This window comes from Oryx dammah, unplaced genomic scaffold (genome assembly GCF_014754425.2).
Source record: "Oryx dammah isolate SB20612 unplaced genomic scaffold, SCBI_Odam_1.1 HiC_scaffold_22, whole genome shotgun sequence".
NCBI lineage: Eukaryota > Metazoa > Chordata > Mammalia > Artiodactyla > Bovidae > Oryx > Oryx dammah.
This window is the reverse complement of record NW_024070206.1, coordinates 20,221,457-20,248,324: the sequence shown is the minus strand read 5'-3', so window position 1 is coordinate 20,248,324 and position 26,868 is coordinate 20,221,457. Positions and strand designations below refer to the sequence as shown.

General features: G+C 41.1%; 1 protein-coding gene across 5 annotated transcripts in view; it reads left to right on the top strand.

The window, feature by feature from the left end:
- The window catches only part of ANKRD12 (ankyrin repeat domain 12), a 97,852-nt gene extending 79,935 nt beyond the window's left edge, over window positions 1–17,917 (top strand). For all 5 annotated transcript variants that reach the window (XM_040264632.1, XM_040264634.1, XM_040264635.1 and 2 more), the window contains 5 exons: window positions 92–4,785; window positions 9,590–9,688; window positions 11,882–12,025; window positions 14,391–14,486; window positions 15,083–17,917. In XM_040264632.1, coding sequence (XP_040120566.1) covers window positions 92–4,785; window positions 9,590–9,688; window positions 11,882–12,025; window positions 14,391–14,486; window positions 15,083–15,268 — 5,219 coding nt within the window. In that variant the 3' untranslated portion in view covers window positions 15,269–17,917. The remainder of the gene's footprint in view (window positions 1–91; window positions 4,786–9,589; window positions 9,689–11,881; window positions 12,026–14,390; window positions 14,487–15,082) is intronic.
- The last annotated feature ends 8,951 nt before the right edge of the window (window positions 17,918–26,868 follow it).

Below are 26,868 nucleotides of genomic sequence, written 5' to 3'. Positions count from 1 at the left end.
ATTTGCTGTATATGCTATGTTTTTTCTCTCAGTATTATTTTCCTGACAGTTGTCTCTTGACTAACAGGAGATTTTCTTTTTCATATTCTAGATTCTGAAGAGGCTCAGTCTGTAAATCCTTCCAGTGTTGATGAAAATATTGACTCTGAGACAGAGAAAGACTCTCTCATCTGTGAAAGTAAACAGATAGTTCCCAGTAAAGCACCTCTTCCATCTGCCCTTGATGAGTATGAGTTCAAAGATGATGATGAAGAAGAAATAAACAAAATGATTGATGACAGGCATATTCTTAGGAAAGAACTGCGAAAAGAGAATGAATCTGAAGTAGAAAAGAGTAGTTTATTTGCAAAACAGGAAAAAGCTTTCTATCCTAAATCATTTAAAAGTAAAAAACAAAAGCCATCTAGGGTTTTGTATTCAAGTTCTGAAAGTTCAGATGAAGAAATTCTTCAGAACAAAAAGTGTTCTGCCCCATGTTCTGTCCCTGAAACATCAAATTCTGATATTCAAACCAAAAAGGAATATGGAGTTTCAAATGAACACAAACAGAAAGGCAAAGTTAAAAGAAAATTAAAGAACCAGAACAAAAATAAAGAGAACCAAGAGCTGAAGCAAGAAAAAGAGGGGAAAGAAAATACCAGAGTAACAAACTTGACAGTTAATACTGCACTAGATTGTTCAGATAAGACCAGAGATGAGGGGAATTTTAGGAAGTCTTTCAGCCCGAAAGATGATACTTCATTACATTTATTTCATATTTCCAGTGGTAAATCTCCCAAACATTCTTGTGGACTCAGTGAAAAGCAGTCAACACCACTAAAACAAGAACATTCTAAAACCTGTTTATCACCAGGAAGTTCTGAAATGTCATTACAGCCTGATCTTGTTCGGTATGATAATATAGAATCTGAATTCTTGCCAGAAAGTTCAAGTGTAAAATCTTGTAAGCATAAGGAAAAAAACAAACATCATAAAGATTTCCACTTAGAATTTGGTGAAAAGTCAAATGCCAAAATAAAAGATGATGATCACAGTCCAACATTTGAAAATTCAGATTGCACACTGAAAAAAATGGATAAAGAGGGTAAAACATTGAAAAAACATAAGTTAAAACATAAAGAAAGGGAAAAAGAAAAGCATAAAAAAGAAATTGAAGGTGAAAAGGAAAAATACAAAAGTAGGGATGGTACTAAAGAGCTGCAACGGAGTGTGGAATTTGATAGAGAGTTTTGGAAAGAGAATTTTTTTAAAAGTGATGAAACCGAAGATCTATTTTTAAGTATGGAACATGAGTCCCTGACGTTAGAAAAAAAGTCAAAATTGGAGAAAAACATAAAAGATGATAAATCAACCAAGGAAAAGCATATCTCCAAAGAGAGAAACTTTAAAGAAGAACGGGAAAAGATTAAAAAGGAAAATGAGAAATCTTTTAGGGAGGAAAAAATAAAAGATTTAAAAGATGAGAGAGAGAATGTACTTACAGACAAAGAAACAGAATTCAGCTCTTTAGGTGTAAGTGCCACTGAAGAGACTATAGGGTTACATTCAGGGGAAAAGGAAATAGAAATTGAAAAGCATATGAAAGAAAGTAAGGAAAAATCTGAAAAACGATTTCAAACTAAAGATAGGGACATTGAGAGGGCTGACAGAAAAAATTCTGAAAAAGAGAAGAAGATAAAACATGAGCATAAGTCAGAGAAAGACAGATTAGATCCTAGTGACTCTGTTGACAGAATAAAAGAAAAGGACAAGCTATATTCACATCACACAGAAAAATGCCATAGAGAAGGTGAGAAGCTAAAAAACATTACTACCATTAAAAAAAACGATGACAGAGATAAAAGTAGAGAAAAGATGGATAGGAAACATGACAAAGAAAAACCTGAGAAAGAGAGACATCCAGCAGAGAGCAAAGAGAAGCACTTGATGGAAAAAAAAAACAAGCCATCAGATAATAGTGACTATACTAAATCAGAAAAAAGCAAAAATAAAGAAAAAGATAGGGAGGTAGATAAAAAGGACAAATCTAGAGACAGTGTAAATATAAGTAATTCCAAACACTTCCAGGAAGAGAGAAAGTCAAGTATAACAGACAGTAATAAAGCACAACATGAAAAAACTTTCTCTCTCAAAGAAAAAACAAAAGATGAACCTTTAAGAACTCCTGATGGAAAAGAAAAAGATAAAAAAGATAAAGATATAGATAGATATAAAGAACGAGACAAACATAAGGATAAAATTCAACTGAGTAGTTCACTCAAACTAAAATCTGAAGCAGATAAGCCTAAACCTAAGTCATCACCAGCATCAAAAGATACTCGGCCCAAAGAAAAGAGGCTTGTGAATGACGACTTAATGCAGACCAGCTTTGAAAGGATGCTAAGCCTTAAAGACCTGGAAATAGAGCAGTGGCACAGAAAACACAAGGAAAAGATTAAGCAGAAAGAAAAGGAACGATTGAGAAATCGCAATTGTTTAGAACTTAAAGTAAAAGATAAAGAAAAAACAAAGCATGCACTAGCTGAGTCCAAAAATAAAGAACTTATTAGATCAAAGAGTTCTGAGTTGACTGATACTTACACTAGGGAGAAACACTGTAAAGATGCTGTAAGTAATAGATCCCAATCTGTGGACACCAAAAATACGATGAGTTTAGGCAAGTCATCCTTTGTTTCAGATAATAGCTTGAACAGGTCTCCTAGATCAGAAAGTGAAAAGCCAGGTCTCAGCTCCAGGTCTGTCTCCATGATTTCAGTGGCTAGCTCAGAAGATTCCTGCCTTACTACAATGACAACCCCAAGGCCTCCAGTTGAGTATGACTCAGACTTTATGTTAGAGGGTTCGGATTCTCAAATGTCCTTTTCCCAGTCACCGTTTTTGCCAGTTGCCAAATCTCCTGCCCTTCATGACAGGGAGCTAGATAGCCTGACTGACCTATCAGAGCGGATTAAAGCATCGTATGCTAGCAGGCTTCTGACTTCCCATCTCCGGGCATCTTATGTCGAAGATGCTAAACTAGTTACAAATGAAGGGAGATCAGCTGCAGAAGCCCGAAGATGTAGCATGCCCTCTGTCATTTGTGAGCATACAAAGCAATTCCAAACCATATCAGAAGAGAGCAGTCAAGATGGCTCAGCTGTGCCAAGAGAGATTTGTCCTTCTCCCAAATCTGAGGTATCTTCCAACGTGCCTGAAAGAGAACTTTTGAGCGTGTCTAACATACATTCCAGTTTTGCAGCCTCTCCAACTAGATCTATAAACAGCAAATATAATTCTACTGATACAAATGTCATCAAGGGCACTGCTCCCATGGGCATGCTGATGGGCAGTCCTGTGCACTTAGAGCCCTCTAATCAGGTTGGTGTGATCCAAAGTAAGTCATGGGAGATGGAGTCGTTAAACACCGGAGACTTTAGCTGCCCAAATTCTGCTGCACCTGATCAAGATTCTTCTGTTCAGGCTTTTTGTAATCCTGAAAACAAAGTATTGAGAGAACAGAATATTGATTTTGTGTCCGTGCACCAGACTGAATTGCCAGGAAACACTTGTGCTCAGGATCCAGCGTCCTTTCTCCCTTCCCAGCAACCTTGTTCTTCTCACAGCCAATCACTTTCAGATGCTGAATCTATTTCCAGACATACTTCTTTGTCCTATGTCACCACTCAAGAACCAGGTATTCTACAGCAGAAAAATGCAATTCAAATGATCAGTTCTGTTTTGGATACTGATACTGAACCTACAAAAGATATGGAAAATACTTTTGTCCTAACAGACGTTCAGAAGACAGATGCCTTTGTCCCAGTGTACTCTGAAAGCACTGTTGAAGAAGCAGCACCAAATTTTGAGAAAGCTAGTACTTTGCCAGTATTGACATCAGAAAAGGACTTTAATGGAAGTGACGGGTCTTCCCAGCCAAATCCTCATTATGCATTTAGCAAGCTAATGTTTAAGTCTTCCAGTGGCCATGAGGCTGAAAAAAGCACTTCTGATACTCAGGATACTTCACATGAAAAAGAAAACAAACTGGAGAGTTTGGTTTTGACTCATTTAAATGATAAGTGTGATTCTGATTTATGTGAAATGAATGCAGGGGTGCCAAAGGGAAACCTGAGTGAACCAGATAATCCAAAACATTGTCCTGAAAGTGAGAAGTGTTTGCTTTCCATCGAGGATGAGGAGTCACAACAGAGTACTTTATCAAGTCTGGAGAACCATCCACAGCCATTGGCTCCACCAGAAATGCATAAATACGGACACTTAGTTAAAGTAGAACTAGAGGAAAGTGCTGAAGATGATAAACCTGAAAACCAGATCCCTCAAAGGATGACCAGAAATAAAGGAAACACAGGAGCCAGTCAAAGCAAGCAGCTTCTGGCCAGCTGTGCACTGTTGCCAGACAAAGACAGTGAGTCTGCGTCCCCTCGAGGAAGAATAAGATTAACTGAGGAGGACGACCCTCAGATTCACCACCCACGGAAAAGGAAAGTGTCTCGGGTGCCTCAGCCAGTGCAAGTGAGTCCGTCTCTGCTGCAAGCAAAAGAGAAAACCCAGCAGTCCCTGGCCGCCATTGTGGACTCACTGAAGCTCGATGAGATCCAGCCATACAGCTCAGAACGCGCAAATCCCTATTTTGAATACTTGCACATAAGAAAAAAGATTGAAGAAAAGCGCAAGTTGTTATGTAGTGTGATCCCTCAGGCACCTCAGTATTACGATGAATACGTGACGTTTAATGGGTCATATCTCCTGGACGGAAACCCCTTAAGCAAGATCTGCATACCCACAGTAAGTAGCCTCTCTCGATACACTGAGAACCCCATTGGTAGGAATGTGATGGAGGTCACATGTGTAGTCTTCAGTTTTCTAGTAACCACATTTTAATGGGGACTTGCCTGACAGCTCAGTTGGTAAAGAATCCACCTGCAATGCAGGAGACCCCAGTTTGATTGCTGGGTCGGGAAGATCCGCTGGAGAAGGGATAGGTTACCCACTCCAGTATTCTTGGGCTTCCCTGGTAGCTCAGCTGATAAAGAATCTGCCTGCAATGCAAGAGACCGGGGTTCAATCCCTGGGTTGGGAAGATCCCCTGGAGAAGGGAAAGGCTATCCACTCCAGTATTCTGGCCTGGAGAATTCCATGGACTGTATAGTCCATGGGGTTGCAAAGAGTAGGAGACGACTGAGTGATTTTACTTTTGAAGTTTTAAAGAGTAAAAGGAGATGGGTGAAATTAATATTTCACCCAATATATCCACAATTCTATGTCAAAATATAATCAGTATAGAAGAGCTTTTGAGATAGTCTACATAGGTAATTTTTTTGGTGCTGAGTATTTGAAACCAGGCTGGCTTGCAGTACATCTCAGTTCAGACCAGCCGTGCATCAGTCAGTGCTCAGGAGTCGTGTGTGGTCTGTGCTGCCTTACTGAACAGCACTGGTCCTCGGTATTGTGTTCCTTACCCGCTGCTTCTTTCAACCGTAAGGAGTTAATGCTTTTATTTCTCTGAAGGGTAACTCCTTTCCTTGTCCTTTTGATTCCATTCCCTCCAGGCTTCTTTGGAACCTTCCTCTATGAGAATACTTCTTGCTACTATAGTTTTACAGTTTCTCTTTTCACTGGCTGTTACCCATCGACTGAACATATTTGGGTCTCCTTTCTCCTACGGAGAAAAAAGTTATCCCTTGCTTGTGGCACTTGGTCATGCCTAGTGAGTGACCTCACACCATACCTTAAAGAGAGTGATCTGTGCCCAGTGTCCCCTCTGTGTCACTTCCTGTTCATACTCTCACTGTGTGTGCACTGGCAGAGATCCCCTATGAGCTCCGAATTGACTCATTGTTTGACCTCTCCCTTTTTCTTTCTGCTTGCTCTCTGTCACATTGACTTCATAACCATCTGGTTCTTCATAAACTCCTCCCCTCCCTGGTTTTTCATGATGGTGTGCCCTTCTGGTTCTCTTACCTCACTAATCTTTTTCTGTATTCTTATGACTCTTGTGAGTGAAGTTGCTCCATCATGTCTGACTCTTTGCGACCCTGTGGACTGTAGCCCACCAGGCTCCTCAGTCCATGGGATTCTCCAGGCAAGAATACTCTTGTACTAACCCCTTAAACATCAAGGTTCTCTAGGAGTTAATTCTTCAGTCAGTGAGGTCCTGTCTCTTTCTGTGGTTTCAGCAGTGTTAGTCCCAAAATGTCCTTTAGAGCCACGTCATCTCTAGAACCTGGGCAGTCAGTTAAATGACCTCAGGAACATGTCCCAGGCTTGGTTCCCCAGTATGCTGACCCTGAGGGTTTTCCAGGAGAGTCATAAGTGGGAGTTGTCAGGAGCTGTGCCTGCATGTGTGAGGGAAGTGGAATTGAAGAGAGTAGGCAGGTGCCCTGAGGTGAGTGCAGTGACTGCCTGCACCTGTGGGAGCCTCTGATGGGGAGCCTGCCCTGGCCAGGGGAGGTGATGGTTATCTTGAGCTGCTGTGGTGCTTTGGCCACCCAACTCTCTGTTTCCAGAAGGCAGGTCTAACGGCACCCACTCCAACCTCAGACCTCGAAACAGGACCCCCCCACCCACTCCCTGACAAACACATTATTTATTGGTGATGACACCACAGTAGAAACCCATCAGTTAACCTGGTTCTGTCCCTTAGATCTGAGGACTCGATGTTCTCTGTTGCCTGTCCCAGGGCTCTCATCAGTATCTCTCACTTCAGCATGGCAGCAACTGTTCCACTTCTTCTTTCTCCTAGTTTCTTTCTTTTGGCACTTTCCTTTTGTTATTAAATTTCTGTCCCTTTAAAAACAATAAAAAGCTGTTTCCCTGTTGAAGTATCTCAGCTGTGATTAGCTGGCTCCCCATTGGCCACACATAAAAACCCACATCTGAGCACAGCAGCCTGACCCGTCTCCCCATTCCTGCTTCATCATCTTACCACTTGTCCGAGTCACTCAGCCTTTCAGCCACACTGAGCCCCCTCTCCTGTGGAGTCTCTGCACGCTGCCTGGGTCCTTTGGCCGTGCTGTTTGCTCTGCGTGGAATGCTGTCTTCACCAGGGCCATTTTTCTCTCTTCTGTCGTCATGTGAGCTATGATGTCACTCTGGGCAGGATCTTGTCGGAACAGAATTGCTTGTATCTTCCTTAAACCTACCCAGGATGTTACAGTTAACTGTTTACAGGCCTGCCCCTCCCTTTGAGCTGTAATCTTATGAAGGCCTGGGACACTGCAAGTCTCTTGGGGAATGATGCCTGCCTCTGTCTTCAAGTACTGACTTCCGTAACTGTGTTCTACCTGCTTCTTGATGTCTTCTGAGTGTCCCACAACATAGGACAAGATGAGGAAAAAGCAAAGGGAAAGTGTCCTCAAAAAGCCTCCACATACTCCTTCTCTACAGATGGATGTATTTTGAGAATTCCCAGATTTGTATATTCTGCACAAACCTCTCTCCTTGGCATCTTTTATACTAGCTGGTCTACTCAACATTTCAGCACTGAACTTGCCCCTAACTTGCTTCTCTCTCCTCGGGTCCCCTCTTGCAGTCTCTGTTAGCAGCCATCCAGTCCTAGTGCTGAAAGACCTGTGAGTCCTCAGCTGCTCCCTCAGTCACCCACATTTTAGACCCCATCCCTTTCTCTGCCTCCCCCTCTCACTCCAGTGCACCAGTGACCTGTTTTCCTCATTCTTTGCTTATAGTCGTGTCCCCCAATAGCTGTTCTCCAGTACAGCTGTGAGCTGTTAAGACCTTTCCCTGGTTCCCTATTACATATAAAATTTGCCCCAGTGTGTTACACATAATATGTGTTCCACAGCGTGTTACTTAAATACCTTCTTCAGTGGGAAAAGAGGGTTATTTTTCATGACTAAATAAGTTTGGGAAACATCATTTAATCAAAAAATAGATTTCTTCACTGTAGGATTTCTAAAACTATTAAAATTTAGTTTGTTAATTAGGAGATATGTAAATAAGTATATTTATGTGTGTGTGTGTATCCATACAGTGTTTCCCAGCCTCACTTGTTCTCGGACCATTTCCTGTAAACCATGTTTGTGGACCCAGAGTCCTGTGAGTCATGCCTAGAGAAGCAGTGTGTGCAGGGTAGACTACAGCCTGTAGTACTGGGCCCTGCTGCTCTCTCCATGCTGCCCTCTCTGCTCTCACTCTTGATGCTCCAGGAACTCAGGCCTGCCTGTAGGTGCCTCGTGACACCAGACTGCTTGTCTCAGGCAGGTGATCGTACTGTTCTCTCCTGTGCGAATTAGCTCCCTCCCTTCTTTCTCTTTTCCCCCACAACTAACTTCTCTGAACTCTTTATTCCGGCTCTTCCTTTAAGGTGGAGCTCGGGCATGACCCTCTCAGAGAAGCCTTCTCTGACACTCCAGTCTCAAAGGAGGAGGTGTTTTCTCTGTGCCACTTGAAGGATCACCTGTGTGGCTTTTCAAAACTGAAATAATAGCACCAAACTGTACTCTTGGCTCTTACTAAATTTAAAGAAGTTTTAAGACACAAATGTATAATTAGAGACCTGAAAAATGATCAGCCCCAGTAAGTTGCTTTATAGAATAGTCTGCATTGACTCAACTGATTGAATTCTAGTGGTGTTAACACTGTTTACTGTTTATGAATAGAGTCTTGACTAGGTCCAGTTTTGCGTCTTTGGCAAGTGTTTCAGGTATGGTAGGCACTACACTGTCCCTGCAGCCATGTGTCAGTATCTCCTTGTGGCCCTGCCAGAAGAGTCCCCCACAGTTATTGCTTTGTGCCAGGATGTTCTGAGAAACCTTTGTTTCTTCACTCTAGTATGTTGACAGTTATTAAAAGCTAGGGGCAGAGGGAGAATATGCAGGGATCACAGACAGTTGCTCCCATACTTGGGTGTCTCTGTATTAATGCTCAAGAGTGTGCTTGAGACTGAGTCAGCTTTCTTAAGCTCCAGCATCTGTCAAAAAGCACAGTTCATGATAATGATCAAATCAGAGGTGAACTAACCATAAGCTCTTTGGAGAATGGATAGACAAAGTGAGGTATCACATTTGTAATGAAGTTTGAAAACCACAGTTCTGTCAGAAGACAGTTTCATCTATTTTTATAAAAATTAATTCACTAAATATAAGACTGCAGTTTTGTGTTTGGATTTTATCATGTCTACAGAGAGACTTTACTTACTGTACACTCATACTGCTGTCATCTTTAGGACTGTTTGTGTGGTGTTTTTGTGTGTTTGTTATTCCTTCCTCCCTGTCTGTGAACTGTCACATACTGACGCTCTAAAACGTGTCTCTGCGGCAAACAACTCCCTCCATCCTGGTTTGCTCTTTGGGATTTGCTGTGGCCTCAGAGGTAAAATGTGTACGTTTTGCTTTCTTTCAGAGCATTTCAAATATGTGATGTTTTGCTTTCTTTCAAAGAGTTGAAATTGAAAAGTAACAACCAGTTGTGAAATTGTTACTTGCTGTGTTATTTAATTCAAAGAACGTAAGAATTTTTGTTTTCATTATGTTCTGCACTAAAAAGGTTTAAGTTTATAGAAATAGCTAATTATTGTAAATGAAATCTAATTAATCTAATAAATCTAAGTTTCAACTCTTTTTTTAATTAGATTACACCCCCACCTTCACTGTCAGATCCACTTAAAGAGCTTTTTCGACAACAGGAAGTTGTCAGGATGAAACTACGTTTGCAGCACAGTATTGAAAGGGTAAGAAATGTTTAAATTCACTTATGCAAAAAATAACTGTTTTAACAGATTATGATGGCCTACAGTTTTTTATTAGTGAATCTTCCTTATTTAGAACCATTTTGGGAAATGGCTTGATTTTATCTTTGTTCTTCTACAATAAGATGGAGAATTTTTAAGCCTATTTTTGGATAGCCATTCTTGTGTTACAATTTATGTTCAGTATTTATTTGATATACAGAAACCTCTTAAAATTTCTCAGTGTCATTTGCTGGATCTGCAGGCCAGTAGCAGTGAATTCCTGTATAGACAGATGGGTTTCCCAGTTCTGAGATTATTGCTTGGTACCAGCTGCCATGGTGCAGAATCATACTGAGGCTGCGCTCCTTGGTCCTTTTGGTCTGCTTTAGTATTGCAGTTTCTGGTGGTTAGTTTTGGCATGAAATGACAAGAGAACAAACCTATCTATTTATAGAAATCATCAAAGTAACTTGGATTGATAAAAATAATAAATTACCTTCTATATCTCTTCTGGGACAGTCAGGGACTTTCTGAAAATGTGAAATAAGTTATGACCCTTCTTTACAGATTACACATAGATTCTTATACAAGCAAAACCTTGTATGTAATTTCTTCATTCATGATTGATTCCCTAGGGTAGAGGTTCTTAACCATTTTTGTGCCATGGATTCCTATGTAAAACCTTTGCTCAAAATGATGTTTGTAAATGAATGAAATAAATTTATAGTATTACAAATAGAAAAGCAAATAAAGATGCACTCAAACAACTTATAACACTGCATGACCCACATCAGTGAACAGTTTATTAGCAGAAAGAAGTTAGGGTGTATAACCCACATCAGTAGCTGTTTCAGCCACAAGCTTGTGGTATATTTCATCTGTGCATGTAGCCACGTTACAAATGCCTTGCTGTTACAGAAGAGAAGCAGCCACCATGATGGAGTACCTCTTCAGAACACTTAGAATGCATATAATAAAAAGACAGATAATAACAAATGTTGGCAAGGATTTGAAAAACTGGAATCTTCCACCTTGCTGGCAAGAACATAAAATGACACAACTGCTGTTGAATCAATTCAGTTCATTCACTCAGTCATGTCCAACTCTTTGTGACCCCATGGACTACAGCACACCAGGCCCCCCTGTCCATCACCAACTCCCGGAGTTTGCTGTTGAATACATTTTGGCAATTTGTCAACAAATTAAACGTAAACCTACCATATGACCCAGCAATCCCATTCATAGTTATTTACCCAAGAGAAATAAAAATACACATTCAAACAAAGAACTGAGCATGAGTGTTCATAGCAGCCTTATTCACTGTGTCCCAAAGGAGCCATCAACTGATGAATAGATAAATGTAAAAATGAATGGAAGTGATGTATGCTACAACACAGATGAACCTTGAAAACATGTGACAGGAAAGAAGCCAGTCACAAAAGACCACACACTGTTTGATTCCACCTGTATGAAATGTTCATAACAAGTAAATTCATAGAAACCAGAAGTAGAGTTGAGGTTGTCAGGGGCAGAAGGGGAATGCAGAGTTACTGCTGGTGGGCCTGGGGTATTTCTTCCTGAGGTGACAAAAATGTCCTGGAGTTAAGTGGTGACAATTGAACATCTTGGTAAATACAGTGAGCCTGCCATATCCAAAGGTTCCATATTCATGGAGTCAATCAACTATGGGTCAAAATACTCAAGAAAAAAAATTCCAGTAAGTTCTAATAAGCAAAACTTGATTTTGCCACACACTGTCAAATTTACCTAGCATTTACATTGTCTTAGGTATTGTAAGTAATCTAAAGATGATTTAAAGTATATGGGAGTATGTGTGTAGGTTATATGCAAATACGATGCCATTTTATATAAGGGGCTTGCACATCCATGAATTTTGGTATCCACAAGGATCCTGGAATCCATCCCCCACAGATACCAGCAGATGACTGTATGTTATTAATGAAAGCCATCATTGTACACTTTCAGAAGATCATTTTTTAAAAAGAGACTGCCAGTTTTGGAAAGAAAATTTACTTTTAGAATTCTCAGAGTTCTCAAATTTCTCAGCCTTACTATGAAGGAAAAACTGCTCTGAGATTCAAGTTCTTTTAACATTTTAAGTGATTTTTTTTTTTTAAAACAAGTGGTTGAAGAGTTTTTTTTTTTTTTTTTTTTAATTCTTTGTTCAACTAGGAAAAACTCATTGTATCCAATGAACAGGAGGTTCTTCGGGTTCATTACAGAGCTGCAAGGACACTGGCAAATCAGACACTGCCATTCAGCGCATGCACGGTTCTCCTGGACGCAGAAGTGTACAGCGTGCCCCTGGATGCCCAGGTAAGGTCTCACTGCTGCCTCAGTGCCCCCAGGACAGCAGCGCCTCTGGTAGTTGGTATCCTCAGGACAAACGAGTTCAAGTCAGTAAAGCACAAAGGCGAAAATGAGTGAAGCACTTGCAGATTACCTGGCCCTCTGAACGTCAGGTTTATATCATTAAATCAAGACAATTACAGAACAGATATGTGTGTGTTTAAGGTAGATAAACTTGTAAGTTGTTTCTGTCATGGATTTTATACCCCGATCTTGACCTTTGAGCAACTGGGAAGCTTAAAGTTAGAAGCTAAAAAAAATTGGCAGGTGGAACCTGGGTTGAGTCAGTGCTGAGAGAGGGCCAGGCTTTATTTGGATCTTGGGTGGTGTTGGGATAAATTAAAAGAACTATGGGAAACTGTACCTATAGTTTGAAAACAGGTACTGCCACATATAAATTTCAGGAATCCAGAACCAGACATCAGTCATCAGAATTTTTTTGTGGTTCATAAACCAGAATGAAATTCACCCATCATAAGAGAATATAAAAGTATAAACACAAGACAATGAAGGATTATCACCAAAAAAGACTAGGAAATGCTGGGGTTTTTAAAAAAAGTTAATTATTTATTTGGCGACGCTGGGTCTTCATTGCTATGTACAGGCTTTCTCTAGTGCAGAAAGTAAGGGCTACTCTTTAGTTCCAGTGCACAGGCTTCTCATGGTGGGAGCTTCTCTTGTTGAAGAGCATGGGCTCTAGGCAAATAGGCTTCAATAATTGCAGCTCAAGGGCTAAGTTGCTCTGCAGCCTGTGAGATCTTCCTGGACCAGGGATCAAACCCATGTACCTTGAATTGTCAGGCAGATTCTTATCCACTGTACCACCAGGGAAGTACCGGGAAATGCTGTTTTAAATCAGGCCAACCATAGAAGCACAAAGGATACACAGTATATTACAGAGAAAATTACTTAGTTCTTTCTGGGCTTTATTTTTCTCATCTGTTTAAAAAGAAAAAAAGGAGTCCCAGACGGGTCATAAAGAGAATTTCTGAAAAGAAGTGAATTTTCCTAGTAAACCCAGAATGATCAGAGACTAAAAAGGATCACACCACAGTCAACGGAAGAACGTAGTCATCATCTTGAGAACGACTGTGGGCCTGTTGCCTGTCCTGTCCTTGTACGGCTGGCCTTACAGTTGATAGACAGTCTCTCTCAACTGAGGAGCAGGCTTGTCCAGGTGAACAGAGCTGCAGAGGGTCTAAGAAACAAGTCCACTTGCTTAGGTAGGCTATTCTCTTTTCAGACCTCTTCATTTTCCAGATAAACTTGTAATATTAAAAAGCATTGAAAGATAAATTTTAAAATGGTCTACACATCTTTCCTGAAGACCAGGGCAAAAGTGGTCACAGGTCAGAATGTGGGCATTGTGGTAGTGGGACTGTCTGAGGCCTGGATACCCCTGTGGTGGTGCTGGTGGTCAGGTTGGGTGGGGCAGTTATGGAGGCAGCTGCCTGGTGGGCCCAGTGCTGCCTGTTGCCTGGGCATTAGAATGAGGCCTTCACAAGTCAATTCTCAAACAGTATGTAAAGAGATGCTCTTAACCCCATTTACAGAATAGAAAATTGAAGGAGTATATAATCAATTTGAGATTACACAAGAGGATACAACGCTGACCTTTGAATATTGCCTATCTTAAAGAAATACCCAAACTGGTATTACTAAGAGTCGGTGTAGTATTTCCTTATAAACTCTCCAAAGAATAGGTCCTAAAAAAAGGAGTCAGTCCTGGGAGAAGCGCCAGCCCCAGAGCCCTGTCTGCCACCGTGGTGTTGTTTTCTCCCAACGTGTGGTGAGCGAGAGTGTTAGTAGCTCAGTTGCATCCAACTCTTTGCGACCCCATGGACTGCAGCACTCCAGACTCCTCTGGCCATTCTTCCCAAGCAAGAATACTGGAGTGGGCTGACATTACCTTCTCCAGCGATATTCCCCACCCAGGGATCAAACCCGAGTCTCCTGAGTTGCAGGCAGATTCTTTACCAGGTCTGAGCCAACTGTCACGTTAAAATGAGTTTCATGATCAGTTATATGTTAATAAGGTCACAGGCATTTAATACATCATATGACATGCCTTTTTGAGACGTTTTGACTCACAGAGCAGTAGGGTTCTCTTTAATTACTTACTAAACTCAACTCCTAATAATTCTAATAACTAATCAGCTCAGTATGGAAATATTTTATCAGCCTGTTTAAATACTCAGTTAGATGTTATCATTTTTTGAAATATACTTTCATCATTCCTTTAAAAGTAGAATATACTATAAAAGGATACAGTGGCATATAGATTTTTTAAAGTAGGTTATTTTGTAATATGCAACTATTTTTACTGTTTCAGTCTGATGACAGTAAAACTTCTGTGAGGGATCGCTTTAATGCAAGACAGTTCATGTCATGGTTACAAGATGTGGATGATAAATTTGACAAATTAAAGGTATGTATGTTTAGAAGTTCACTTTAACTGGATGCTTCCCCTTCATCAACAGAAACTGTTGCTGTGTGATAGAGGAATGGTTAGGAAACGAAAGATGGTAAGCTGTGAATCCTCATGCTGGTAGCACTTTGGAAGATAAATGAAGAAAAGGACCCCCACCCCCCATTTTTTGAGTCCAATTTAGTATCAAAGGTGCAGCTGCCACAGAAAAAGCCGTTTCTAAAGGGGTTCTTCAGGCTTGTTATCCTTTGTACAAGAGGAGGGGAAGAACAGGGAGAGAAGAAATGTTATTTGGCTTGAATTATTTTTAAAAATCGCTCTTCCTTAGATTTTCATAATTCTGACAATTTGAAATTTTGTTGCTTGAAAGAACAATTTCAAATTGAAGTCTGTTAGATGAGTATGAAGTCACAGGCCCAGAAGGGTTTGGTGTATGGATACAGATATAAGACAGGGTAAACCAGAAATGGACGTAACTCAGAAACTTCACATACCCTAGTATATCCATCTTGCTCCCTAAAGAAACAATGCATGAGATTAATTTTTAAACAAAGCAGTTTTTAATAAATAATCATTCTTCTCTTCTCTTAAATTAGACCTGTCTTTTAATGAGGCAACAGCATGAAGCTGCAGCTTTAAATGCCGTCCAGAGGTTAGAATGGCAGCTCAAACTCCAGGAACTTGATCCTGCCACCTATAAATCTATCAGCATCTATGAAATTCAGGAGTTTTACGTTCCCCTGGTTGATGTTAACGATGACTTTGAATTGACTCCTATATAGCAGCCGTTACTTCCTGATGGTGTCTTAAACAAACGAGGCTCAAGAGTGTTATGCTGTGGAATGCTGCCTTTTGACAAAAATACGATATTATGCCTTCACAATTGTTAGTAAAGTTCAACTAAAGTTGGTGATGTAGTAAACACTGTCATTTTATTAAAAATGAAAAGAATTATTTTGGATCTTAGATCCAAGCAGTTTCTAACTGAAAACTACTATTTATATTGGTGGAAGGTGACTCACATTGGAGCCCGTTGGCAGATGTCATAGTTGAGTAGGGAGCAGAAGGGCTGCTAATGGCGCTGGAAGCTGTTAGCACTCTGTGTACGAGGTGACTGCGGGTGTTCAGGTTCTGTCACAGTCTGCTAAGATAGATCAACAAACTAAAAGGCGCAGTTTCTAATGTGGAAGGAAAACTTGGCACAAAATTTCTTCAGTTTATTTTATCTGTAAGTTAATTGTATAGCTTTCTTTTTGAAAGTTTTAATATTGTCTTCCTTTTTAATAACTTATTTTATACATATTGTGCAGATGTAAATCTTGTAATTAATGGTCAAAATGTATACAAAGGGATTGGTAGTCAAAACATATACAAAGAGATAATTGTAAAACTGTTTTGTCTAATGTTTTATTGGACCAAAGTTGTAGTTTGTATGGTATGGAGTGTAGTGATAGTGTGTTGAGGTAGCAGGACCTTTAAATAAGGCATGCGTGTCTGCGTTAGCTTGTTACCATCACAGAATTGTAGAGACTGTGACTTAGCTGCATGCTTCCTATAATTTAACCCTCTCCACAGTGATGCTTGGCGGTAGTGTAAGGTGTTTCATACCAGTCTCCCAGGGTAGGACCTTTGGCTTACTATGTTGGACATTTTATTTAGAATTAGTCATGCAAAGAAACAGCTCTTTCTTCATCTCACGATAGAACCTATTCTCCCTCCCCCAAAAAATGCCTTTGAATGAAAATTCTGAAATTGTAAATGTCTATTTTAATACTCAAGTATGAAAGAATCTGTGAATATATGTAAATATGTTTAATAAATTTTATTGGTCATGTTAAATCATTGTAAAACTTTTTTACATTGCTCAAGTATAATGTTTTAAGCTTAATAACCTTTGCACTTTTAAATAAAAACTGAGTACTCAAGAAAGAAATACTTGGTAGTCACAATAAGTAAAAGCAATGGGCATATTCCTGTTGACCTCTGCAATGTTTATGAAAAATTAATATGTTGTATTTTTTCCTTGTATCAAGATGCAAAACATATACTTTTCAGAATTTTATAATTAAAGTAAGATTTGGTATGCTGTTTTTTAGTAAAATAATTAGCAATATACATAGAAAAAGTCCAGTTTCTCCTATAACATGATGTCAATTAAATGTTCAGGAATATTTCAGATTTGAAACCTGCTGCTAAACTTATTAAACATTTTTGGAAAGAAAATTAGGTTATATGTAAAATGGATCAAAAGTATATGAAATAAAATTTACAGAACTTTCCATAATACCTTCTTGAATTATAAAATAATACTGGATGTTTTTTATTCCAGTAGAAGTAAAGAATATATAAGGAATAAAGTGATTTAAATTCAGCTAGCAAGTTGGAAGTCCCAGCTAATGGGAAGGAATGTAAAATTGAAGTTTTTGAGTGCAAAGGTATATATTAAGCTTAGGGGTTTTGAATTTTTACTTCAGTTTATATTTTAATTCATACTGTACTTGGCATGCGCAATAAAGCAGCACATGTGAAGAATACACAGTGCAAGGACTTTATTATAAAGATTGGATGTAGTAGTCTTTAGAAATTTAGATGAAAGATTTTGGCCTTTTTTATTGGATAAATGAGGCCAAGAAAGGCAGGGTAGATTTTAAAGCACTGGTTTTGTTGAAGTTAAGTTTATTAAGGCTGGGAACATTAAAAGCTAATTTATAAAAGCAATACTTTTTAATATGAAAAAATTAATGCAAATTTTGTTTATACTTTTGCCTAAAAGTAAAAAAACCAGATTACTGAGCATTGAAGTCACAGAAAATACAAGAAGGGGAAGTTCATACAGCATTTTGTTCTGATGGTTCAACCAGAGATGGGGGACGGGGAAAAAAAATCACTGTTTGGCCAAACAGAACAAGCTGCAGAAGAGAAAAACCAAAAAAGCAGAAATCTGGCATTTTTTAGTCACCCCAGCGTCTTAGTACTAACCACAGTTCTCTCCCTCTTCAACGGTACCTCAAGTTGCTGGAGCCTGTCTGCCATGATTCTGCTTCTGCAGATTTCCTCTGTAAAGTGACTCGAAGCCAATTGGAATAGCTTAGAAAAAAAAAAGTGAATGCCTTGTCTGGAGGAATTTATACTTAAGTAAGTAGTTAAGGGCTCTTGATATTAAAGATATTCTGAAGCTCTGAAATGCTAGAAAAAAACTTGGAATGAAGTCTATGCCTAAAATGATATAGGATTATGAAAGAAATAAAAGGATGGTTAGTTTAATCAGTGATTTTTTTTAACTGTTCAAATATCATGAACAAGATACTAAATTGTACCTAAGGATTTGTATTTCTTTAAATCTTGTTCTAAATCATATCTGTTTAATAAATGACTAGTTGATATTTGTGCATGTTATTTAATAAAGAGTTATATTTTTATAGAAAAAATAAGAGTGAAATGTGTGATAAGTGATTTATTTTTAATTTTTTATTTTCCACTCCCGCATGACTCCAACACCAGTGTTTACTTGAGCAGGTGGCAAAATGGTAAAATACTCATTTGGGGGGAGACAACCTTTTTCTAAGACAAAAATTAGCCTTGTCTACTCAGTAATGAGGTCTCAAAAAGTTAACAATATTTTTTATTCTATCTCTGACCCGTAAAAGCCCAAAATTTTATGTAGGGGAAATTGACTTTTTAAAATTCATGAGGTAGTCTTGTCTTCTTGTATTTTTGAAAAAAAGCATTTTCACAACTTCTTAAAAAATCCTTTTCAAACCTTAAAATTTAAATAATTCCCAATTAATCAGATGGCTAAAAAGGTTAGAGTTTAAGCATTAGCATTTAAACAGTGAAAAGTACTGGAGAAGGCAATGGCACCCCACTCCAGTACTCTTGCCTGGAAAATCCCATGGATGGAGGAGCCTGGCAGGCTGCAGTCCATGGGGTCATTAAGAGTGAGACACGACTGGGCAACTTCACTTTCACTTTTCACTTTCATGCATTGGAGAAGGCAGTGGCACCCCACTCCAGTATGTTCTTGCCTGGAGAATCCCAGGGACGGGGGAGCCTGGCGGGCTGCCGTCTGTGGGGTCGCACAGAGTCGGACACACTGAAGTGACACAGCAGCAGCAGTGAAAAGTACATTTGGAGAGACTGACTTGTCAGTCTTCAATTTTAGCAGTTTTGATGGATATGTAGTGGTATTTTCCTGTGCTTTTAATTTGCATTTCTCTGATGACTGGGGAGTTTGAACATTGCTAATATGTTTAGTGACCATTTGTACATTTTATTGTGTGAAAAGTCCTCAAGTGTTCATTGTGTTGTCTTTGTATTACTGATTGATTTTAGAAAGTCTTTATTCTGCACACAAATCCTTTGTCAGGTCTTTATTAATGTCCATAAGAATTTAAGGAATGTGTGAATATCCATGCATTTAGGTTTTAGTGATAGGGATTTAAGGCAAAATATTGTATCATTGCGAACATTCTTATGTAAGCAGTTTTGCTAAAATAAATTATAGTAGTATATTTTTAACTATCTCAAAATACTTTAATTAAACTACTGTGTAACCATCCCAACTGGAATATTTGGAGAATACAAAAATTCTGTTTTCCTAAAAGGGAAAGAGAATCACAGCAACATGCTTTGTGAGATGGGAATGATATTATAAAACGAAAGAGATGAATGTAACATCTGTATTTTAAAGAGCTTGAAGGAAAGAAAGAAAAATCTCAGAACTTTTAAGTCTGACGGGCTTGAAGGCAAAAAGCTGAAGCCATTGTTGAAGGGCAGAGAGCAAAAAATCTTGAACAGTACAGTCTAATCAGAGATACTTCAGATGGAAGCCCTGTTAAAGCCTTCTGGTTCCCTGAATTAGTGACACCGCAGGCTGGATATGGTGGAAGGAGCAGTTTGTCCTCCAGAAAGCATTAAGAAGCTCTGACCCTTAGACGTAAGTTAGCACATGGTGGAAGTTTCATGAAGAAACATCTTAATTAAAAGTGTACTCCCAACATGTAACCAGAAGTGGGGCCCAGCTGCTGCCTGCTCAGAAGGCAATAAAGAGGCAAAAGCTTGCTTTATTTTGGATGCTAACAACTTGAGGGGAGGATAGACTTCTGTCCAAAGGCCCACTCTTTCCTCTGACCATCAGTGGGCTAGAGCTTGTATAGGCTGAGGGTGGGGGCTATGTGCAGAAACATCACAGCTCTGATAAGTCACCTTGAAATTGGTCAGACAGCTAGTCTTCAATTCCATGGTCAGTTTGTTCCCATTTCCTTGAGGCCAGTTCTAGGAATTGTGGCAGCTATGTTATGGTTACAGGCAGTAACCCCCTGGTGGGGGTTTCAGTACCTATAAGACAGCTCACAGGATATAGCTCAGAATATTATCTGTAGCCCTGGAGGAGGAACCAAAGGTCCTTGACTATGCTTAATGACTAAACTATTATCATTTGGTCTCTCTTAACTGTTTTCCTTGCTTCTGCATATTCTCATTTCTCTGATTAACTTATTTTTTGGCTAGTTTTTCCACAGAAGGCAGGCAGAGGACATGGGGGACAAGGACCGTAGGGTCCTGCTCCACTTCAGACATAGAAGTCCAAAAACATCACTAATTCCAAACATGAACAAGCAGATGCTGCCAAGCAGGGAGAAGTGGAAACCAACTGCTTTCCTGTGGGTTTTTTGGTGTGGGTTGGTTTTATTGTTGTTGTTTCAATTATTTTGTTGTGGTTAGCCCTCCCCAGCTCAAGTCTAGAAAGAACTGTTGTCTCAGAATTGCTGTATCTCCCCATGGGATAAAACATCAGCACAGCTGTGATAGTCTTATGTCCCCTCTTACCTGCCCTGGAACCATTCGCCTCTCTGTTCATACCCATGAGTTTCAGAGTGGAAGCAGGGTTTCCAGACAATGAAGACTGCTCATACTAAGTAAAGCAAGTCAGAAAGAGAAAGACAAATACCATATCATTTATATGTGGAATCTAACATATGACACAAGTGAACTTACCTACAAAACAGACTCGCAGGCTAGAGAACACACTTGTGGTTGCCAAAGGAGAGGAGGGTTCGGGAGGGGTGTGCTGAGAGTTTGGGATTAGCAGATGCAAACTATTACATATAGAATGAATAAACAACAGAGACCTCCTGTAGAAAACAGGGAACTAGAGTCGGTATCCTGTTCAGTTCAGTCGCTCAGTCGTGTCCGACTCTTTGCGACCCCATGAATCGCAGCATGCCAGGCCTCCCTGTCCATCACCAACTCCCGGAGTTCACTCAGACTCACATCCATCGAGTCGGTGATGCCATCCAGCCATCTCATCCTCTGTTGTCCCCTTCTCCTCCTGCCCCCAATTCCTCCCAGCATCAGAGTCTTTTCCAATGAGTCAACTCTTCGCATGAGGTGGCCAAAGTACTGGAGTTTCAGCATTAGCATCATTCCTTCCAAAGAAATCCCATGGCTGATCTCCTGTAATAGGCTATAATAGAAAAGTCTGAAAAATATGGATATTAATAATATATATAACTGAATCACTTTGTTGTACACCTGAAACTTACACAACATTGTAAATCAACTATATGCCAATAAAATAGAAAAAAAGTGGATAGGGTTTATGCAACAAGGGAAAACGAATCCTGTACAAAGCCAAAGGAAAAATGTGCAGAATACAGGAATGGAAAAGAATGAAGCATGCAAATAGAACACCTTGGCTTTATGGAGAGTATTTGTATAAAGATCTAAATTTAGTAGCATGAAAAGATGTTCTAGCTATGCCAGGTGGGAAAAAGCATGTTGCAGTGAAGTATTCTTATCATTTCATTTTTCACAAGCATGTCACTACATGTGACTTAAAAAAGAAGGAATACACATAAAATGAGGTGCAATCTCCAGAAGCTAAAATGTCCAGGGGTGAGTATGACTCTCCATAATTTTTAAATTTTCTGTAATCAGAAAAAAAGGAAACAGTTGAAAAAAAGTATTTTAAAGAACCTACAGAGTTTGGACCTAATCTGGTAGGCAAGAATGAGCCATGAGTAGTGTTTACTCATGATTTGAGAGGCCTTAGGAGCTTTCCAGAAGGATTTGTAAATCTCTCAATAGCCCTTGATAGTGCCGTGCAAACATCTGCCAAAACAGCATTTTCTCCCAGCAGGTGGGCTGGCAGCTTCCCCGGAGGTTTGTTGGGCCCTGAGCCTTTGAAGAGCTCCCTTGGGTGTCCTGCCTGGTGGATTCACAGCCGTTCATCACAGAGGGAATTAGGAGGATCTTAAGAACTTGAAACAAAACAGAAATAGCCTCAAGATTTTCTACATTTCTTTATGTTTAAAACAGGAAAGAGTTGAGAGGCCTTTGGAACTCAGTGTTTTCTTTTGAGAGCTTCCTGGTAATTCCCATCACAAAGCAGGGAGGGAAGAGCAGGGCGAGGATGGGGAAAGGAGGCTTCTCCCCAAAGGGCCTTCCCATCCCTAGATCTTACCCCACAGGGCAGCTGAGAGGCTGGTAGACTGGCTCCCTTCAGTTTAGATCCATCAAATCCGCAAATTCGGCTGAGTCTCTTGGGTGCAAAGCATGAAGAGGGGAGTGGTGGATTCCAGACTGGAGTACCCAGCTTGGGGCAGTTGGCTGATTTCAGGACACAGAGTGGTTTTCCTGTCTCCACTGGGCCGTGTGGTGCACAGGCTGGATGCCTCCTCCAGGCAAGCCCAGCTTCCTCCTCCCACGGGCAGGACTGGGTGATCTGCCCACACACCTGTAAGGAAGCTCCAAAGTGGAGACTCCAGACCAACTGGAGTGCTTATCGGGGGCACCCAGCACTGTGCCTTGGTGACCTTTTGCTCTCTGTCTCCTGGGATGGATCGGCTGGAGTGAGGAGAGACCCAGAGGTAAGAAGCTACAATTGTCCTTGTTATCCCTCTATACTGGGCAGGACAACTTCCCCCTCCCCTAGCTTCACTACCTCCACCCACCCCACCCCTCCCCCAGCCCACGAAGATGTCCACATTCTAATCCCTAAGAGCTGTCCATGTAAATTTACATGGGAAGAGGAACTTTGGGAACATGATAAAGTTACAGATATTGCGATGGGAGAGTGTCTGAGAAAGAGATGTGTAGAGGAGCTGAGAAACAGGGAAGAAGAGAAGCGGGGGATTGAGGGAGAGCGAGCGTGGAAGGGAAGTGTGTTTATTCACCTGAAGATGCTGTGCTGCTGGCCTTGCAGATGGAGAAAGGGACACAAGACAGGGAATGCAGGTAGCCTCTAAAAGCTAGGTCACGGAGTCTCCCCGAGAGCCTCCAGAAGGAGTACAGCTCTTCTGATCTAGCCTGAGTTTAGGACTTCCAGCACCGTAAGAAAATAGATGGGTGTTGCTTTAAGGCAGTGTTTGTTATCAGCAATAGGAAACCTCTTCACTGTGGTGGTTTGACACACAACTGATGCATCTACATCAGATGATTGAATGAATCACTTTAGGTGAAGTGGTGACATTTGACCCTATCATCAAACCCTGTGCTGTACCAAGTCGCTTCAGTTATGTCCAGCTCTTTGCAACCGCAAGGACTGTAGCCTGTCAGGCTCCTCTGTCCCATGGGATTCTCCAAGCAAGAATACTGGAGTGGGTTGCCATACCCTCCTCCAGGGCATCTTCCCAACACAGAGATCAAACCTGAGTCTCTTAATGTCTCCTACATTGGTAGTTGGGTTCTTTACCACTAGTACCACCTGGAAAGCCTATCAAACCCTACTAAGAGGCTATTGCATTGGTCACTGGTGAAATAAAATAGCCACTATAATAACCCTTGCAGCTCTCAATTCCAAAACAAGTCCAGAACCACTTGATTGCCACCTGGACGCTCAACCGACATTTGATCTTCCAGAGCATATCAAAGAGGATCTTCAAATTAAAAATAACTATCTTTTTCTTACTGCCCAAGTAATGCAAGCAAAGATACGAGAAAATGCAGACAAGCACAAAGAAAAAAACAACAAAAATTGTTCATAATCTCACCAAGAGACCACCACTCCTTACACCACAGTTCTCTTTCCAGGGCTTTTAAAATAATTGTATGCAGTTTTAAATATTAGTCATTTTAAATACATGCACTGCTGTAAAATGTTGACATGTCGTGAATATCTTTCCGGGGCAATGGTATTCATCTGCAGCGCTAGTTCTCCAAGTGTGAGCTGGAGATCCTGGGAATTCCAAGACTTGAAGTCCCCAAGACAGGTAGTTCCTGGGGTCAAAACCATCCTTAGTTTAATTCTAATACCTTATTTGCCTTTACATTCTCCTCACGTTATATTTTTTTAGAGAGTACACAATATGTGGAATAATTAATATTTCTGAAATTTCTTGGTTTTAATTTTCAACGTTTTGAAAGATGTAGCACACATAAGCAAAATAACTTTGGAGCACTCAATAATTTTCAAGAGTATAAAAGAGTCCTGAGAATACAAAGTTTGTAAACCTCTGATCTATAATACTATTTTTTCATAGCTGGTTTAGCCGTTTGCACTGGAGTATCATAGTCATTTAACCAGTAAGTAATGCCAAGAATAAGATCCTTAAATTTGTGTACACTTAATTATTGCTTTCAGAAAGCTTTCAGGAATGGTTTTTGAAATGTATACTTATTTACTTACTGTATAAAAATGGACTAATATCAATAATGTAATCCACCCCATTAGCCAGTCTGATAGGGACAGAGTAGGTGATTAAATAGTTAATCCTACTGTGTTTAGTTGCTCAGTCATGTCTGACTTTTTGTGACCCCATGGACTGTACTCCGCCAGGCTCCTCTGTCCATGGGGATTCTCCAGGCAAGAATACTGGAGTGGGTTGCCATGCCCTCCTCCCGGGGATCTTCCCAACCCATGGATTGAACCCAGATCTCCTACACTGCAGGCACATTCTTTACCATCTGAGCACCAGGGAAGCCCAGTTAATCCCACTCAGTTCAGTTGGTCAGTTGTCTCTGACTCTGCGACTCCATGGACTGCAGCACGCCAGGCTTCCCTGTCCATCACCAACTCCCAGAGCTTACTCAAACTCATGTTCATGGAGTCAGTGATGCCATCCAACTATCTCATTTTCTGTCATCCCCTTCTCCTCCCTCCTTCAATCTTTCCCAGCATCAGGGTTTTTTCCAATCGGTCAATTCTTCAAGTCAGATGGCCAGAGTATTGGAGTTTCTGCTTCAGCATCAGTCCTTCCAATGAATATTCAGGGTTGATTTCCTTTAGGATGGACTGGTTGGATCTCCTTGCAGTCCAAGGGACTCTCAAGAGTCTTTTCCAACACCACAGTTCAAAAGCATCAATTCTTCAGCACTTAGCTTTGTTTATAGACCAACTCTCACATCCATACATGACTACTGCAAAAACCATAGCTTTGACTAGACGGACCTTTGTTGGCAAAGTAATGTCTCTGCTTTCTAATATGCTAAGTGCGTCATAACTTTTCTTCCCAGGAGGAAGTGTCTTTTAATTTCATGGCTACAGTCACCATCTGCAGTGATTTTGGAGCCCAAGAAAATAAAGTCTGTCAGTGTTGCCATTGTTTCCCCATCTATTAGCCGTGAAGTGATGGGACCAGACGTCATTATCTTGGTTTTCTGAATGTTGTATTTTAAGCCAGCGTTTTCACTCTTCTCTTAAACTTTCATCAAGAGGCTCTTTAGTTCTTCGCTTTCTGCCATAAGGGTGGTGTTATCTGCATATCTGAGGTTATTAATATTTCTCCCAGCAATCTTGATTAAAGCTTGTGCTTCATCCAGTCCTGCTTTTCTCATGATGTACTCTGCATATAAGTTAAATAAGCAGGGTGACAATATACAACCTTGATGTACTCCTTTCCCAATTTGGAACCAGTCTGTTGTTCTATGTCCAGTTCTAACTGTTGGTTCTTGACCCACATACAGATTTCTCAGGAGGAAAGTAAGGTGGTCTGGTTTTCCCATCTGTTGAAGAATTTTCCACAGTTTCTTGTGATCCACACAGTCAAAAGCTTTGGTGTAGTCTATCCCACTGCTGCTGCTGCTAGGTCGCTTCAGTCGTGTCCAACTCTGTGCGACCCCATAGACGGCAGCCCACCAGGCTCCACCGTCCCTGGGATTCTCCAGGCAAGAACACTGGAGTGGGTTGCCATTTCCTTCTCCAATGCATGAAAGTGAAAGTGAAGTAGCTCAGTTGTGTCCGACTCCTAGCGACCCCATGGACTGCAGCCTACCAGGCTCCTCTGTCCATGGGATTTTCCAGGCAAGAGCACTGGAATGGGTTGCCATTGCTGTATCCAGTCTATCCCACTAGGGGATTGTAAATAGAAAAATACGGGAGACCCCTGTAATTTAATGGTTACTCAAGAAAGCAGGTTTGCTTAACCACAAAACCATGCAACAAAAGCATGGGACGTGACCCCCAAGCAATAAAACACTGGTGGAATGAGCCCCACATCCTGCCCAATGATCTCAGTAAGTTAATGACCCCTCGGACATGCTCTCTGCGCACATAAAAAAGTAATTTGTGGACCTAGCTTGACAAAACTCCCCTGCCGAAGCTGAAGGAGGAACTGATGATGGAAGCATGATGTCTACTCAAGAAAGACAAAGAAGTTCTTCTCCCTCTCCCCATTTTTCCTTTGATTATAAAACTATGGCCTAGGGATGTGACACCCCTTTGCCCACTCTTTTGTAAGCCTTACAAGCGTCCTAGTCTAATAAAACACTTCTTATTCATCACTTTGCCTCTTCGCTGAATGCCTTCTGTGAAGAGAGGTAAAGGATTGTGTACCGGAGCCCTTTGAAGCCCCGGAACGACACCAAACGGTTTCACTCTTCCCTGGCCAACCACCCTCTGGACCAGCACCACGGGGCTCCCTGCGCTCTTCCAGCGCTGAGCACAGGGCCAGGGGCCCTCCAAGGGCGCAGCATCCAGTGCACTGAAGGCTCTACTCTTGGAGACCCTTATTCAGTAGGTGAGGGCAGACCCCAGAAACCTGCTTTTTTTATAAGTCCTCCCTCTGACGTCAACCTTGGGCTCAGGTGTCAGCTGCACTGGGTACCGGTGAGTTGCCTCGATCAGTTGGGCATCCCCATAACCAGGCGAAGACCAGCTCCCTCCCAGGATGGCCGCGAGGACTCGAGGAGCTCGTGGACATCACGTCCCAGCTCCGGGACCAGGGCAAGTCGAGCCTGGAGCAAGAAGAGCCGGACAGCAGGGTCTGTGGGAACAAGAAGCTGCCGGGCAGGGGCCAGAGATGCTGACAGGGAAGAGGGAGAAAGGACAGAGCGCGTGGGCCCGGCTGGTGTACCCGGTCGGGGGTGTGGCCTCTGGTGGGCGGAGCGCGGGGCGGGACCCCAGGCGCGCTGGGCCCGAGGGCGGGGGCGGGGCCTAGTCGGGGGG